The following is a 19,207-nucleotide window of genomic DNA, read 5'->3' as shown; positions in this document are numbered from 1 at the left end:
CGTAGTTGTCAGTGCCTGTCGAGGACTCGTGGTGGTCAGTTCTTGGGGAGAGCTCGTAGAGAGTGTTTGTTGAGATGTGCTAGTAGGCAGTGCTTGCTGAGATGTGATATTGGAGAGTTCTGGTTGAGATGTAGTAGTAGCGAGTCGGTGTGTAGAGATTGTAATGTCTAGAGTGCTTTTCATCAATATAAATTAAGGTAACAAACTACTTTTCTTTTTTTTTCTCATTATTTCAATGTCCTGAATAATGCGTCATTACAGGTTCAGTCAACAAAGCATCTGGCTTGTGTTCTTGTATTAGAGTGTAATTCTGGTTTTCTTGCGCAATTATAGGATTTCTATTTTTCTTAATTACTTCAGTATAAATGATACTTAAAATTTCTTGTCTTGTTGAAGAAGAACCGTGCCAGATGTGTACGTTGAGTGACACTCCCACACACAGAACAATTACACTTGTGCTTTGGTTTCGTAGGTTTTATAGTTGCTGGGGACTTAATTAACTAATTGTGTTAACAGAAAATTTTCATTTCATTCTTTGTTGTCGTTCTATGCTGTCAAAAAATGGTGCAAATGGCTCTGAGCACTATGGGACTCAACTGCTGAGGTCATTAGTCCCCTAGAACTTAGAACTAGTTAAACCTAACTAACCTAAGGACATCACAAACATCCATGCCCGAGGCAGGATTCGAACCTGCGACCGTAGCGGTCTTGCGGTTCCAGACTGCAGCGCCTTTAACCGCACGGCCACTTCGGCCGGCTCTATGCTGTCAGATTGCGTACAATTACTAGTCAGGGACAACCGTTTACGAGACTTGCGTAATCGGACAGACAGCTACTAAAAATATTTGCATTTTATTTAATTAAGCCCCCATGCAAGACATCATTATCAACACCTCACTGTGTATGGGAAAGATCGTGTAATAGGAATACGAAAAGCTGAATGTTCCTGCTGCAATATTGCAGAAACCCTTGGCAGAATATAGCTGCTGTACACGATTCCTGGCAGCCGTGGTCACGGGAATGTACTATCGCAAGAAGACCGGGCTCCAGACGGCTATGTGTTACTGCGGAGAGGGGAGACCATAGTGTTCGGCGTATGGCTGTGGCGCATCGTTCTGCATCTGCAGCAGCAATCTGTGCACCACAGTGATACGGCGAACTGTTACAAATCGGTTACCTCAAGCACAGCTCTCAGCCAGACGCCCTGTAGCGTTCAACCCACTAACCCCAAACTACCGCCATTTGGGACTTTAGTGGTGTCATGCGAGGGCTCATTGGAGGTCTGTTGAGTTTTCCGGTGGGGGCCGTGTGTTGGCTAGAAAAAGGTCACTTGAGAGCCTGCAACCAACCCGTCTGTGTGCTAGACACTTGGAGTTACGGTCTGGCGTCCGATTTGGTGTGACAGCAGGGAGCGCTCCCACGAACCCTGACTGCAGGGGCTTCTCCCACGAACCCTGACTGCAAATTTGGATGGCATCTGGTGATTCGACCTGTTATGCTGCCATTCACAAACAGCATTCCAGGGTTGTTTTCCAACATGGTAACGCTCGCCCACATACCGCAGTTGTAATCCAACACACAGTCTCGATGACGAGATCTACGCCCCAAACTGACATCCGGCTTCTGTACCACACAGTGCATGCACATTTGCATGCTTGAATTCAACATTCTAGCGGGCTGGACTGGTTATTAATGTACCAGCATTTTACATTTGCACTGGCTCATCTCGTGCTTGGATTAACCTGTGATTTTGGAATGTTAATCACTTAAATATGTTACTTAGACAAATATATTCTCGAAATTTGATTATTCTACAAGAATTAATTTGTTTCAGTGTTGCGACTTTTTCCGTCAGTGGATATGCAAAAATGATAAACAGGGTGGTTAAATAAAAGGCGGATGAACTGGAGACGAAAAAATTGATTTAGAATAGCAAGGACAACTAAATGAGATATACGTATTTTAGAGCTGATTTTAGAAGAAAGAAACAAATTTAATTTAGAAACGTGCACAGGATTTTCATAGCATTCAATGTTAATAGGAAACCACAGCGGTCAATAATGAGAAATAACTGATATACCGAAAAATTAAAGGGATATGCACATATAATAATACAAAGAATATTATAAACGCAGAAAGGATAAAGACAGACAAAATTTTAATAAATAAATTTGTACGATAAGGCTGAACAGCATTATTTACTCTTTACAAAATTTATGCAAATGTCCTCATCCATAACTGGGCGCGCTTCAGCCACAAAGACACTTAAATATCGAAAGATAATATTTTCTTTATTTTACTGTCGTTAGATGGTGCCTTAACACCTCAAGAATGGAAAGGTACAATGCGCACTTACTTAAGGAATATGATAAAGAAATTTCTAAAGCAAAATCACAAATAAAGGCGTGTTGTGGCAATGATGCAGTGTTAACTAAACGTTGTCTTGGATGATATGGTCTTAAAGCAGGTATCACCATCCTGCAAATTGCATTCTCAAATTGGATGTGATTACGAATAAAATTTAACTTTGTTCTCGTACCCTGCCAGGTACAAGAATAAAGTTCTAAAAACCACATCCCTTTCACTCCCCTTATTTGATACTGTAAGCTGAATGGCAAAAAAAGAATATATAGATGAAGAAAGAGAGTCAAAATGAACCAAAACTTACTCTAGAAGAGAACATACAACAAACGAAACAATATGACGAGTACTAAAACTGGTGGCCGTCTAGAAGAAAATTTTTAAAAAATTGAAAGAAAACTATGAAAGGTTTTGTGAAACGATTTGAAAGTTAAAGTAAGAAATAAAATAGATTACAGAAACATTTAACGAGCGTTTGAATGATGCTGAAAATTATGTATAACTAGTGAGGTAGCGACTGAGTATCTAAAATTCAATGTTTCAGTTAGAATGTTAGACTTTTAAAGTGTAGTTGAGGATATTGGTCTGGTGGATTATGTAGATGAACGTGCAGTCTGCTGTTGTGTGGTCGCAGGTTCGAATCCTGCCTCGGGCATGAATGTGTGTGATGTCCTTAGGTTAGTTAGGTTTAAGTAGTTCTAAGTTCTAGGGGACTGATGACCTCAGAAGTTAAGTCCCATAGTGCTCAGAGCCATTTGAACCAATCGGTACTTTATTTACACTACATAATTTTCAGTATTACTCAAAGATGCATCATATGTTAATTACACTGATTACTCTCAAGCATTTAAATGACTTTTTGCGAAACTAAACCTGACGCTCGTCAGCCTAGTACCTCATGTGTTCATTTCTCACTCTTTATTTGGTTATGAAAATACGAATAAAAACCCAAGTTTTCGTTACACAAAAAAAAAAAAAAAATATCGCTACAGGTAGTATAAACACACACAAAGGACCGACAATAGGATACTTACCAAAATAACTCTAGATTATAAATCACATTGGACGGGAAACAGGGAAATACCTAACAATATATGGATACGGATCAGGCTTAAAAGCCTAATATATGAAGCGAGGACGGAAAAAAATGGAAGAAGAACACGAAATAGGATTCCCTGCAAATCATTACCACGCACACAATCGGAAAACCGCGGGTATCTTAACTAGCAAATTATTATGTCACTATCTAAACCCTTCTTAGTCTCAAGTTGACGAGTAATTCACCAAATCACACTTACCTATTACACGCATTACGAACGTAATTTTATCAGGACAACTTAAGATATCCTTAAATGTATTCACAGTTGCGAATAATGACAACCATCAGCTGTAGAATGGAACGACTACAGTGAAAATTTGTGCCGGACCGGGATTCGAACCCGGATTTCGCGCTTAACGCGAGCGGTCGCCTTACCGTTTGGCTATCCGTGCACGACTCACGTCCAGACCCAAACTTCATACGTTGTTAACCAGGCGTCTACGAGCTGGACTCGTACAGCCATTATGTGTATTCCCGCACAGGTCAGACGTTATACTTAAAAATCTCTTGCCCGGTATCTGCAGAGAAATACGATATTGCAGTGCCTGTGATATTCTGATTACGAAGCGATGTTACTTTGGGCATGCATGCATTCAAGTAAAACGTCTGACCTGTACGGGAATATACAAAATATAATACATGGTGTACATAACGCTGGAACATACACGACAATACTTCAATTGGATGTCCACTGAGAAGCGACAAGTGGACTCTCCATTGTTGTTGTTGTTGTTGTTGTTGTTGTGGTCTTCAGTCCTGAGACTGGTTTGATGCAGCTTTCCATGCTACTCTATCCTGTGCAAGCTTCTTCATCTCCCAGTACTTACTGCAACCTACATCCTTCTGAATCTGCTTAGTGTATTCATCTCTTGGTCTCCCTCCACGATTTTTACCCTCCACGCTGCCCTCCAATGCTAAATTTGTGATCCCTTGATGCCTCAAAACATGTCCTACCAACCGGCCCCTTCTTTTTGTCAAGTTGTGCCACAAACTCCTCTTCTCCCCAATTCTATTCAATACCTCCTCATTAGTTATGTGATCTACCCATCTAATCTTCAGCATTCTTCTGTAGCACCACATTTCGAAAGCTTCTATTCTCTTCTTGTCCAAACTATTTATCGTCCATGTTTCACTTCCATACATGGCTACGCTCCATACAAATACTCTCAGAAACGACTTCCTGACACTTAAATCTATACTCGATGTTAACAAATTTCTCTTCTTCAGAAACGATTTCCTTCCCATTGCCAGTCTACATAATATATCCTCTCTACTTCGACCATCATCAGTTATTTTACTCCCTAAATAGCAAAACTCCTTTACTACTTTGAGTGTCTCATTTCCTAATCTAATTACCTCAGCATCACCCGATTTTATTTGACCACATTCCATTATCCTCGTTTTGCTTTTGTTGATGTTCATCTTATATCCTCCTTTCAAGACACTGTCCATTCCGTTCAACTGCTCTTCCATAATATAATATCTGGCATTCCTCAAGGATGTATTATAGGTCCTCTGCTGCTCCTCATGTATATAATCCATTAGGGAGACAATCAGAGCAGCCCTCGATTGTTGCAGATGATGCTGTCGTTTACCTTCTAGCAAAGTCATCATCGGGTGATAACAACAGCAGATTGATGTAGATATCTGTATGTCGCGAAAAATGGAATAACTCTCCATATGAATAAGTTTTATGCTCCATTAGACACACGGCCATTGGAGTGTAATGCCCTCCCCGAATAGCTTCAGGCCAGAGGAGAGAGCATCATGCTCTGGGGAATGTTTTTGTGTCATTCCCTAGGTGATCTCGTCATTCCGAAAGACACAGTGGATCAGCAGAAAAATGCCTCTATCCTTTGGGACCATGTCCACCCTTAAATGCAGTTTTTCTTTCTCCGGCACGATAGCAGCTACCAGCAGGACAATGCAACGTGTCACACAGCTCGTGGTGTACGTGCGTGGTTCTTAGAGCACCAGTACGAGTTCACCATGCTCCCTTGGACACCATACGCACTAGATTTCAACTCAGTCGGGAATCTGCGAGACCACTCCGATTGAGCTGTGCATGCCACGGATCCTCAACGGAGATACCTAGGACAGCTGAGCACGGCACTGGAGTCAGCACGGCTCCAAAACCACACGGACTGTTTCTACACGTCTCGCAGCGGTCCACACTGCAAAAGGTGGATATTCAGGCTTTTGACAGGTGACTGGACAGCGTGCTTTTCATTATTCATCGTAAATTCCATTTTTCGCGACATACAGATATGTTATCTACATCACTCTGCTGTTGTTATCATCCTATGATGACTTTGCTAGATGGTAAACGACAGCATCATCTGCAACAATCGAGGGCTGCTCTGATTGTCTCCCAAATGGATTATATACACGAGGAGCAGCAGAGGACCTATAATACTTCCTTGAGGAATGCCAGATATTATTTCTGTTTTATTCAATGATTTTCTGTCGGTTAATACACACATCAAAAAGAGTTTTTTCATCACCCCAGTTCCCACAACTTCTGAAGATAGACGTTGACCGTGGATGTTGTATGACAGACACAGCCCCATTGACTGTTCAGAGATGTCACTAAACCTGCCAAAAGGTACACGGCTGGTGTTGTCTGCAGTTCACCCATGCCTAGACGGCCAATACCGCGGTTCGAACGCGTCCGCATTGCTACTTTGTGCCAGGAAGGGCTCTCAACGAGGGAAGTTCAAATGGTTCAAATGGCTCTGAGCACTATGGGACTCAACTGCTGAGGTCATTAGTCCCCTAGAACTTAGAACTAGTTAAACCTAACTAACCTAAGGACATCACGAACATCCATGCCCGAGGCAGGATTCGAACCTGCGACCGTAGCGGTCTTGCGGTTCCAGACTGCAGCGCCTTTAACCGCACGGCCACTTCGGCCGGCCCAACGAGGGAAGTGTACAGTTGTCTCGCAATGAACCAAAGCGATGTTGTTAGGACATGGAGGGGATACAGAGAGGAACTGTCACGTAATGCGACCCCAAAAAAGCACGAAACCTCCACCTTGCTGCACGCGCTGGACAGTGTGTCTAAGGCGTTCAGCCTGACCGGGTTGCCTCCAAACAAATCTCCGACGATTGTCTGGTAGAAGGCATATGCGACACTCATCGGTGGAGAGAAAGTAATGCCAATCCTAAGCGGTCCATTCGGCATGTTGTTGTGTCCATCTGTTCACGCTACGTAGTGTCGTGGTTGCAAAGATGGACCTCGCCATGGACGTCGGGAGTGAACTTGCGCATCATGCAGCCTATTGCGCACAGTTTGAATCGTAACACGACGTCCTGTGGCTACACAAACAGCGTTATTCAACATGGTGGCGTAGCTGTCAGGGTTCCTCCGAGCCATAATCCGTAGTCAGCGGTCATCGACTGTAGTAGGAGCCCTTGGGAGGCCTGAGTGAGGCATGTCATCCACAGTTCCTGTCTCTCTGTATCTACTCCGTCTCCGAACAACATCGCTTTGGTAGACTCTGAGACGCCTGGACACCTCCCTTTTTGAGAGCCCTTCCTGGCACAAAGTAACAATGCGGAAGCAGGTTGGTATTATGTTTAGGGAGACATGTGATAGTAATCAAAGACACGCTCACAACTGCATCCCTTCACGCTTGATGTCTTCCCCGACGGTGATGTCATCTTTCATCAGTTTTCCGTGTCTCGGATCCAGAATCGTGCTACAGTGGTTTGAGTAGCATTGTAGAGAACTCTCGTTGATGCCTCGGTGAACAAATTCGCCTGATGTAACTCCTGATCGCTATTGTGCGTCCCGTTATTTACGCGAAGTACATGACCTTTGCGTAGACATCTAATGACACATACCTCCACAAACCCACCAACAAACTGTCGGATCCTGATAGACAGAATCTGGAGTATTTTGTTCCAGAGACTGACAAACCTACGAACAATCTGTCGGATTCTTGATCCGCAGAATCTGTGATGTGTTTTTTCCCAAGGACAGACAAATAAGCTATTTAAGCAGGTGGTCAAAGCGTTTTGGCTCATCAGTATGGTAATGACCTCGTAGACAATATTAACACTGAAACGTCCTGGCAGATTAAAACTGTGTGCCCGACCGAGACTCGAGCTCGGGACCTTTGCCTTTCGCGGGCAAGTGCTCTACCATCTGAGCTACCGAAGCACGACTCACGCCCAGTACTCACAGCTTACTTCTACCAGTATCTCGTCTGGCGTGAGTCGTGCTTCGGTAGCTCAGATGGTAGAGCACTTGCCCGCGAAAGGCAAAGGTCAACAGTTCGAGTCTCGGTCGGGCACACAGTTTTAATCTGCCAGGAAGTTTCATATCAGCGCACACTCCGCTGCAGAGTGAAAATCTCATTCTGAATATTAACATTGTCTTCAGACATTCTGCAGAAGACACAGTTAAGTTTAGTGAAAAACAATGTGAATGAAATCTTTACAAATATCTAGTTAGATCTTGATAAGACTTCGAAATGGTTGAACACTGCTAAATTGCTTTAAATGTACAGAAAAGGAAAATTGGACGCTTTACAAAAGAAAAAAAAAATCATTGTGCCTCCAAGAGCACAATTTCATTAACAAAGAGCTACAATGTCTGCTAATAATGGGTGTAACAAACAATTTGTGGGGATATGAATTTGAATGATCACGTAACATCAATCAGCCACGCGGAGTGGCCGTGCGCTTTGAGGCGCCATGTCACGGACTGCGGGGCCCCTCCCGCCGGAGGTCGAGTCCTCCCTCGCGCACGGGTGTGTATGTGTTGTTCTGAGCATAGGTTAGTTTAAATGGTGTGTAAGTGTAGGGACCGATGACCTCGCGCTCAAGGTCACGCGCGCTGAGACGAGTTTCTCCTTATCGCTTCCTGCGCTGGAGTGCGCGGGTTTGATAACGCAGCTGCACGAGTAACGTTTGTCACAGGGCGTCATTCGCCGAGCAGCAGCACGTACACACAGAGATACCGCGCTACTACAGAAGGAGGAGGAGGCGCACACGCCAGACAGTTTACAAAGCTGCAGATAACATCAACATGAAAGTAAATCATACCAATGGGCAGGTGTTTTTGCACGGCCAATGTTTTTTGTGGAGGAGTGCTTAATTTCACTCTACGAAATGATGATACCAATTGAGCTGGCAATGGATGGGTGACTGTAGCAATTGTACGGTGCCCAGAAGACAAAGTGTCCAAAGTTGAAGTGAAACGTCCCCTTAGGAAAATTATACATGACTGTGCTTAAACTGACACACAATATTTTTTAGCGCAACGCAATCTGACTTTCAATAATCCCTACAAGAGAATGGCCCTGACTAAATTAACCTATACGTTTCACAAATCACTTACCTCACAAAAATCTTCGTTACTCGAAATACTGCAATACAGCGAGCGCCACTACTGCCAGCTAAGTAAAAGATTCAAACTACTGAAGGCACTAACTACTGATAAGCATTGTTAGCAAATGAAAAATTTTGATACACAACAAACAATGTATTTACCTTAATAGTGTTCAAAAGTCACACACACACACACACACACACACACACACACACACACACACATATATATACATACACACACACATTATATATATATAATCAGTCCATGATATCCAATATTACAAATTTACTGTCTCTGATGGACACACGTCTAGATCGTCCGCACTCAAGATTCCGCCGTCTCTCTCCCCACATCCACCACTGCTGGCGGCTCACCTCCAACTGCGCAACGCTACGCGCTGTTAACAGGCAACAGCCCAACACAATAATGGCAGACAACAATGCAAACTAGCCACAGACTGCACGCAGCACAGCCAAAGATTTTCATACAGAGCGCTACGTGGCGTTACCAATAAGAAAACCTAAACAGACTACTTACAGAAGGACTAGAGGCGTTTTATGATAGAGACATTATTGCCTATCGTACATATCATATAGCTGAAGTGTATAACAGAGACATTGGAGCTTCGTATTTTATGTCTACAATGCCTCTTACTTTAAGAACTAATAATCACCGTAAAATTGGTGTATATGAATCTGTATGTGTCTGAACTCACACACATTTGAACATTTTCTTGTAACATCAATCGCAAGGAAAGCATCTACATCTACATTCATACTCCGCAAGCCACCTGACGGTGTGTGGTGGAAGGTACTTCGAGTACCTCTATCGGTTCTCCCTTCTATTCCACTCTCCTATTATTCGTGGAAAGAAAGCTTGTCGGTATGCCTCTGTGTGGCCTCTAATCTGACTTTATCCTCATGGTCTCTTCGCGAGATATACGTAGGAGGGAGCAATATACTGCTTGACTGCTCGGTGAAGGTATGTTCTCGAAACTTGAGCAAAAGCCCGTACCGAGCTACTGAGCGTCTTTCCTGTAGTGTCTTCCACTGGAGTTTATCTATCATCTCCGTAACGCTTTCGCGATTACTAAATGATCCTGTAACGAAGCGCGCTGCTCTCCGTTGGATCTTCTCTATCTCTTCTATCAACTCCATCTGGTACGGATCCCACACTGGTGAGCAATATTCAAGCTGTGGGCGAACAAGTGTACTGTAACCTACTTCCTTTGTTTCCGGATTGCATTTCCTTAGGATTCTTCCAATGAATCAGTCTGGCATCCGCTTTACCGACGATCAACTTTATATGATAATTCCATTTTAAATCACTCCTAATGCGTACTCCCAGATAATTTATGGAATTACCTACTTGTAGTTGCCAACCTGCTATATTGTAGCTAAATGATAAAGGATCTTTCTTTCTATGTATTCGCGGCACATTACACAGGTGGCAGATTTCCATTCGTTGGTAGTACACTGGCAAAATTTAATGAGTGTATTAAGCATAATGCTTACACGTGCGACCCGTTCACAGCATTGTTGAACTGTGTGGTACCTGTATCAAACAGCTGAACAAAGAAGGGCAGCATAAATGTCCACAGATGTTTGTGTCAATGGAGAACGTCACGGCCACTTTGAACCAGAACTAACATACTCTTGAACGTAGACGCGAAATAATTTCTGAAAGCCGATCAGAAAGTTTAACGACCGAGCGCCAATGAGGAATATAGGAATCGACCGGATCACTAGATCCAGAGACCGCAAAGATAATGTTTGTTGATTACAGCCGACACAGAGCATTCACACGAGCGGTCGTTATGAATTCCTGAATTCTCTTGAACATTTTTGTACTTCCTTTTCGTCGATCAGCTGAAGTATTTCTTCTGTTACCCGTGATTTATTCGCAGTTACCTTCCTTGAATCTATGTTTTTCCCTCCAACGTCTTCGTTTGCTCTTTTTAAAGAGATCCATTCCTCTTCAGCGGAACTGTCTACTATTCTCTGTGGGTGTTTTTTAGTACTTGGACAAAGGGACCGATGACCGTAGCAGTCTGGTCCCTTTAATCCCCCAAACCAACCAACCGTCTACTGTGCTATTCATTATCGCGGTATCTGTATCCTCACAGAACTTCAGGTGTATCTCTTCCTTCCTTAGTACTTTCGTATCCACTTCTTTGCACTTTAACTTCAGCCTACTTTTCATAATCCCTAAATTGTTATCTGAGTCTATTATCTGCTTATGGGTGCGCCTTACAATCCATTATCTGATTTCGGAATCTCTGCCTGACCATGATGTAATCCAACTGCAATCTTGCCTTATCTCCCTGGCTTTTTCAAGTATACTTCCTCGTCTCGTGTTTCCTGAACGGAGTATTCGCTGTTACTAGCTGAAATTTATTGCTCATCTCAATCTTTCTCCTCTTTCATTTCTTCTACAAAGACCCTTTCTTGTACTTCTTCTCCCACATCCTCATTATGCTGCCCTATACTATCAGTTTATAGTCAACCTTTAAGCACTGAATAACCCGCTCAGTACCTACATATACTTCCTCCATCTCTTCATCTTCAGTTTGCCACGTCGAACGTATGCCTGAACTATTATTGTCGGTGTTGGTTTGCTGCCGAAATAACAGACAAATAAACTAGTATGAGAGCTATCAGGCACTGGTATCGCTGAACTTATCACACACTGGTAACCAGAGCCGCTTAATTCTGTACAACTCTGTCTCACTCCCTTCTAAACCACTGCTTCCCTTTCTTGTCCAATTTAGTTAGAGGCAGAAACAATAATATCAACAGTATGAGCCTTCGGGATGAAAAGCTTACCTGCTCCCTTTCAACACGGTCGTAGTCATGACCGCTCACAACAACCCAGAAAGAGTACACTGGTGCAAATCTGCAACACACTAGATTACTTTAAACTAAAAAATTTTTAACATCTCACACAAACACGTAAACTATGTACACCGTAAGAGGGATTGAAATGGGACAACACTCAAATTATTTTCCTCCGAAAGTGCAATTTTTTTAAGGACTCTTACGGTGGAAACGTAGCAACCTTATAACCTAAAAGGACTATTTAAATAAAACCCATAAAATGCAGACTTACATAAAATGTACAACATGCTCTACATTACACATATACCACCTCGCAAGATGATAGGCAAGATAAAAACATATTTCAAGAATTCGGCCTATAAGCAATAAATTCGTTGACACCGAATCCTACAAACATGACACAAGCAGCTATTAACGTACAGCAGATTGACGGATGGGGGGTTACTAAACAACCCGAACCGCAGATTGCTCTGAACCTCCCCAATTCCACAAGGGAAAACGGACCACCCAATCCACAAATAACCACCTTCCCGCGGGTGGGCAAACGGAGAAGAATGGTGGGACGACCCCAAAACAAAGCGGCTGGTGACCTCACCAAGAAAACAAGTAGAATTTAACAAGTAAATGAAACAACATATTTCCAATCACTTAACTTCCAATAAACTGCGATATCTGGCGCAGCACCCCCAAATCGCCAGCCAATGACAATTTACTGTGGCATTCTTCTTGCTACGTTTTCCCTTTCCTTAAATTCTACTTTCTTATGTAGCATTTTCCTTCTTTTCCTGCTTTCTTTGCGTGTGTGTTTTAGTTTTATTAGGTCTGTCCACATTCGTTCCCTTTAATGTGTGTCAGGGCGCTGATGACCTCGACGTTGAGCGCCCATAAGCCCCAACACACACACACACACACACACACACACACACACACACACACACACACACACACACACACACACACACAAATCGCTCTCCCGAACCGTCCGCTGCCAGCCGCTTCAACGGACGCAGGAAGGCGCGCCGATCTCCTGTCTTACGGCATCGCAGCTCGCCCCGGCCATCCCGATGTCGTGGTTTCACTCCTGTTGCTCTCGTGTCAACCGCGAAGCCACTACCCCTTTCTACACGGCGCGGCCCACTGGACTCACGTGGGGACCTCACACGCGCCCACGCTCAAGGCGGACAAGTCATCTTGTGTCTCAGTGCGCGACCGACCAACCGACCGATCCAACCGTCAATGACCGCTGCCCGAGCAACTCGAGCAGACTGGCGGCCTAACACGCAGACTCAGATGCAGGAACTAAACCCCGACCGGGCGACCACTAGCTGAGTTCTCTTACTGGTGGAGAGGAAAGACTCATTTTGCCGGCTTTAAAGGTTGATCCCAACGACAGACGTACTAGCACTCCGAACGACAGACAGATACTAACAGCCTAACAAATGCGGACGAGAGACAGACTAGCAAGCTGGGGACGAGAGACTGACCCAAACTGACCGACTGGCGAGCTCATAGCGCCCCTTAAATGGACGTGAACAGGCAACCTTTCCTCTTTCCCACGAGAGGGAGACACCAAAGCTGCGATTGCCACAGCGGCGCCACCGCCAGAAACGGAGGGCGACTGATTCACACTACGCGCTGCGGCGCGCTCTTCAAAACAGCAATATTTACCACAGCTCAGTGTGTGATGTCATTAGGTTAGTTAGGTTTAAGTAGTTCTAAGTACTAGGAGACTGATGACCTTAGATGTTACGTCCCATAATGCTCAGAGCCATTTTTTTCTTATAACTACAGTCGGATTTGTATACAGGTTGTATAAGGGACAGTGAAATTAAAACAGAATACACGTCATAGCACACAGTCCGCGCGACAGTGGCCCCCACTGTTGTTACGCTTCGGTACTGTCGCCATTCTGGTAGCGGAACGGCACAGTGTAGATCATAGCTATACACTATTACTGTGTTATGACCTTGGTTGTGGGCGAACTCGTCCAGCTGTTGTAGTGTCGCGCGGCTAGCGCCTACGTGTCGACTACCCTTCAGACAGCTGTGTAGCAGACGTGGCCTGCTTTCCTCGGCCGCTCGCTACACGGTCACAGGCCCAGTGCGACGAGGCGTGTCATGATTACTTTTGAATGGAAGCATTCCATTGTCGCGTTGTGCCGGATATTTGACTTTCATTTGACTGTTGCTCACACACACTGAAGCCCCCAAAGAAAATACTATTGGCATGTGTATTCAAACAGAGAGATATGTTAACAGGCAGAATACGGCGCTGCGGTCGGCAAAGCCTATATAAAACAAGTGTCCGGCGCAGTTGTCAGATAGGTAACTGCTGCTACAATGGCAGGTTATCAAGATTTAAGTGAGTTGGAACGTGGTGTTACAGCCGGCGCACGAGCGATGGGACTCAGCATCTCCGAGGTAGCGCCGGCTGGTGTGGCCGAGCGGTTCTAGGCGCTTCAGTCTGGAACCGCGTGACCACTACGGTCGCAGGTTGGAATCCTGTCTCGGACATGGATGTGTGTGATGTCCTCAGGTTAGTTAGGTTTAAGTAGTTTTAAGTTCTAGGGGACTGATGGCCGTAGATGTTAAGTCCCATAGTGCTCAGAGCCATTTGAAACATTTTGATCAGTGGATGAAATTTCTGCGATGTTTCCACAACTCTCCACAACTCTCTTGTAGGAGACACTCACAGAACGCTGGGATACCGGAAACCGTGCGCCAGATGGATCCCAAAACAGATGACAGAGCAACACAGGAAAAATGGTGTCAGTTGCGCCTGCGAGCTTCTTGGGTGACTTCAACTGGAAGGTAAAGGATTTTCTGAACTCTGCTGTGACTGGAGAGTAACGTGGCTGGCTCATTACACCCCTCAGACAGAAAGTCAGCGGTCACAGTTGCATCACACCAATTCCTCATCTGCCAAAAATATCACAACCGCAAATTCTGGTAAAAACAATCCTCAGTGATTTGGGACCGAAAAGGCATAATTTTGGTGGAATTTATGCCTCAGGAAGAGACAATCGACGCACAACGATATCGTGAGGTCCCAAAAAAACTCGAAGGGAGCGTTCAGGACAAAAGGAGGGGAATGGTGACTAGAGGAGTGTGCTTGCTGCACGATAACGTTTGTCCTCACACTACCCAGGCGCTCTTGGACTTATCTGGCTGGGATGTTCTGAACCACCACCCGTATTCGCCTCACTGAGCGCCATCAGATTATCTTGCTCCCACCTCCCTGAAGGCACACACTAGTGGAATTAAATTTTCAACCGACGAGCAGGTGCAGAAGAGGTTCTGAAGTGGAGGAGAGGAAGTCTTCGACGAGGGCGTAAAGATAGTTGTGCCACGGCTCATCACATGCATTGAAAGGGATGGCAATTATATGGAAAAATAGTCAACAAGTCTGTCAACAATATCCTGTATTTCTTTTTTTTAAGTATATATTTTTTTAAATATAAAAGTCTAGTACACTTTCTTTTTGAAAATGTCTCCTACTTTACAAAGCGTGCGGAATAGTTTTATCAGGTTATGTGCTCCCAAGGAACTGAGTTACTCTTACGGAATTTCTTCAGGTACGGGAGCCATGTTTCGCCTGAGGTGCCTCAGAGCGCTGTCAAATTCGTCTCGCAGTATCGTATCTCCCTTCTCATTTTCATCTACTACCTCTTCCATTTCCATGATATTTTAACCAGTTTTAAGTGGTAACTATACTATGAATTTGAGTATTGCGCCATTTTGTCATATGACGGCTGGAAGCCGTGGTTTTCTTCATGTTTGTTATTTGCGATCCTTCCCATTAGTAGTCTGACAGCTATTTTGCGGCGAGCATTGTTGTTGGATGTTTATTTTCGTCATGGAGCAGATGAGAACTGTGAAACGTATCCAAGTAATAAAAAGTCATTACAAAAACAGTGAAAGTCCCACGGCAATCGTTCGTGATCAGTGTGTGCACTCGGACGTAATGCTGTTCCAACCGAATCATCAGTTCGGCAATTGATACGGAAGTTTGAGACCACGGGTTCTAAAATAGTTCAAATGGTTCCACTGTGAGACTTAACTTCTGAGGTCATCAGTTCCATAGAACTTAGAACTACTTAAACCTAACTAACCTAAGGACATCACACACATCCATGCCCGAGGCAGGATTCGAACCTGCGACCGTAGTGGCCGCGCGGTTCCAGACTGTAGCGCCTGGAACCGCTCGGCCACTCCGGCCGGTCCACGGGTTCTGTTTCAAACGTTAAGAAAACAGGACCATCTCGTTCTGTTCGAACACAAGAAAACATTGATGTCGTACTTGACAATGTGACCGTAAGCCCCAAAAAATCCTTTTGCCGACAACCTCAACAATTGATACGTCAAAGATCCGCCTCATTTGCGAAAAGTTACTCATCTTTACCCAGGTTTCAGGTAGAGTAATCTAGCCTTCTTCAGCTAGAGTAATCTAGCCTGCTTCAGCTAATCTAGCCTTCTTCAGAAGCATAAAATAAACTAATACACGCCAGAATAACGCACGGTCAAATATAAAAAGCTGAACTACCGTGGTACCGTGTCAAGCTACGTTACTTAGCTGAGGAACAGCCCCGGCCACACTTCGTGGAGAGCGGTCGGTTAGCCGCCGACGATGCGTTGGAACTACATGTTAAAAATTCTCAACAGTTGACTTTATCACCAAGTTCACAGCATGAAATCATTTCAAAAGATTTTAAAATGTATGCGCACAAAATTCAACGTACACAAGAGTTGAAGCCTGCAGATCATGGAAACAGACATCGATTTGCTCAGAGCGTCTTGGATCGACAAGCGGAGAACCTAGAACTTCACAAAAAGAATAATTTTCTCAGATGAAGCGTACTTCCACCTCAGTGAGTACGTCAGTAAGCACAATTGCGGAGTTTGGTGTAACGAAAATCCGCCAGTGACTGTGGAAGATGAGATGCATCCACGATGCACTGCTGTGTGGTGTGGGTTCTGGGCAGGAGGAGTGATCGGTCGTTAGTAACTAACTACCACCTTCCACACGGAGCACGTCCGTATCACACCTCTAGTATCAGCCACACGCAGTTGACGTCAACAAGTGTATGGGCCTGAAGATGACTTTGTTACAACGTTCAAACTAGTTGCCAAAATAACATCGACACCTTAAATACAGCTGGAGGAATTTCATTTTTAATATAAAGATAGGTCGGAGGTGAGAAAACTTGGATTTCATGGTAGATCGGGTGCTCATAAGCAACACATCACGCATGTAAATGCCAAACGACGCCTCGCTTGGTGCAAGGAACGTAAACATTGAACAGTGGAAAAAGTTGTGTGCAGTGACGAACCACGGTACACAATGTGGGGATCCGATGGCAGGGTTGTAGGTATGGCGAATGCCCGGTGAACGTCGCCTACCAGAGTGTTTAGTGTCAACAGCCAAATTCGGAGGTGGTGGTGTTTTGGAGTGGTCGTGTTTTGCGTGGCTCTACCACAACACAGCCCTACATTGGTGTTCTAGGCACGGTATTGCTTTCTACTGTAGCAGAGCAATTGGGGGAGGGCGACTGCATCTTTCAACACGATCGAGCACCATAATTCACGGCCTCTGGCGGAGTGGTTACACGACAATAACATCTCTGTAATTGACTGGGCTACACAAAGTCCTGCCCTGAATCCTACAGAACACCTTTGGGATGTTTTGGAACGCCGACTTCGTGCCAGGCCTGACCCACCCACATCGATACGTCTCCTCAGTGCAGCACTCCATGATGAATGGGCTGCCATTCCCCAAGAAACCTTCCAGCACCTGACTGACCGTATGCCTGCGAGTGTGTAGGGTGTCATCAAGGCTAAGGGCGCCATGAACTTATAAGACATTTTGAGCCAGGTGTGCGGATACTTTCGATCACATAATGTAACTTAATGTGTTTGAAAAAAAAAAAGCACGCATTACATTTTGAATAAATTTTGCAAGTTCTATAGCAGTCCCTACTCCCCGCACCCTCTGCAGAGTTGCCAGACATAATAGCTCACTGGTGGCTCTAAGGCCCGTCCCACTCACCAGTCCTCGAGTCGCTGGCTGCGGCAGCGGGAGCACGTGCCCAGATGGAACACCTCGTCGCAGCCGATGTGGATGTAGCCAGAGTGTGGGTGTAGCTCCAGCACCTGCGAAACATACGTGCAGAAAAATGAAACATTTAGTCTGCGAGACAACTCAAACAATAAGTCCTAAAATGTGGCACCGCGCCTTCCTACATGTGACGTTCGAAAAAATTTTGGAAACGTCACGACTGATAATATCGCACTATCTTATGTACATTTGGCAACGACCTTGCCGCAGTGGATACACCGGTTCCCGTGAGATCACCGAAGCTAAGCGCTGTCGGGCGTGGCCGGCACTTGGATGGGTCACCATCCAGCCGCCATGAGCTGTTGCCATTTTTCGGGGTGCACCCAGCCTCGTGATGCCAATTGAGGAGCTACTCGACCTAATAGTGGCGGCTCAGGTCAAAGAAAACCATCATAACGACCGGGAGCGTGGTGTGCTGACCACACGCCCCTGCTATCTGCATCCTCAACGGGATGACACGGCGGTCGGATGGTCCCGATGGGCCACTTGTCGGCTGAAGATGGAGTGCTTATGTACATGTGCTGACAGGTGTGAAAATTATCTATGTTTAATTCGTCACAGTTGCAATTACTAATACAGAAGAATGGGAAAACTGGCAGAAGCTGACCTCGAGGAACATCAGTTTGGATTCTCGACAAATGTGGGAACACGTGAGGCAATACTGACTCTACGATTTCTGATAGAATATGGTTTAAGGAAAGATTAACGAACGTTTATAGCATTTGTAGATTACAGAAAGCTTTTGACAACGTTGACTGGAATACTCTCTTTCAGATTCTAAAGGAGGCAGGGGTAAATACAAGAAGCGAAAGGCTATCAACAATTTGTACAAAAACCAGATGGCAGTTATACGAGTCGAGGGGCACGAAAGGGAAGCAATAGTTGAGAAGGGAGTGAGACGGGACAGTAGCTTATCCCCGACGTTATCCTATCTTTAAATTGAGCATGCCGTAAATGAAACAAATGAAAAATTTGGAATAGGAATTAAAATCCAGGCAGAAGAAATAAAAACCTTGAGATTTTCCGATGACACTGAAATTCTATGAGGGACAGCAAAGGGCTTCGAAGAGCAGCTGAACGCAATGGACAGTGTCTTGAAAGGAGGATATAAGATAAACATGAACAAAAGCAAAACGAGGGTATTGGAATGGAATGTCGTCGAAGTAAAACAGGTGGTGCTGAGGGAATTAGATTAGGAAACAAGACACTTAAATGAGTATATGAGTTTTGCAATTTGGGAAGCAAAATAACTGGTGATGGTTGGAGCAGAGAGGATATAAAATGTAGACTGGCGATGGCCACGAAAGCGTTTCTGAAGGAAAGAAATACATTTACATCGAGTATAGATTTGTCAGGAAGTCCTTCCTGAAAGTATCTGTATGGAGTGTGGCCCAGTATCGAAGTGGAACATGGACGTTAAACAGTTTTGACACGAACGGAATGGAAGCTTTTG

General features: G+C 44.6%; 1 protein-coding gene across 1 annotated transcript in view; it reads right to left on the bottom strand.

The window, feature by feature from the left end:
• Positions 1-19,207, bottom strand: part of LOC126424638 (hexosaminidase D-like) — a 90,066-nt gene that overhangs the window by 31,904 nt on the left and 38,955 nt on the right. The window contains exon 4 of the mRNA XM_050087371.1: positions 17,686-17,789. Within this exon, the coding sequence (XP_049943328.1) occupies positions 17,686-17,789 (104 nt within the window). The remainder of the gene's footprint in view (positions 1-17,685; positions 17,790-19,207) is intronic.

The sequence above is a fragment of the Schistocerca serialis genome, chromosome 10 (genome assembly GCF_023864345.2).
Source record: "Schistocerca serialis cubense isolate TAMUIC-IGC-003099 chromosome 10, iqSchSeri2.2, whole genome shotgun sequence".
In the NCBI taxonomy this organism is placed as follows: Eukaryota; Metazoa; Arthropoda; class Insecta; order Orthoptera; family Acrididae; genus Schistocerca; species Schistocerca serialis.
This window is presented reverse-complemented; position numbering and strand designations above follow the sequence as displayed.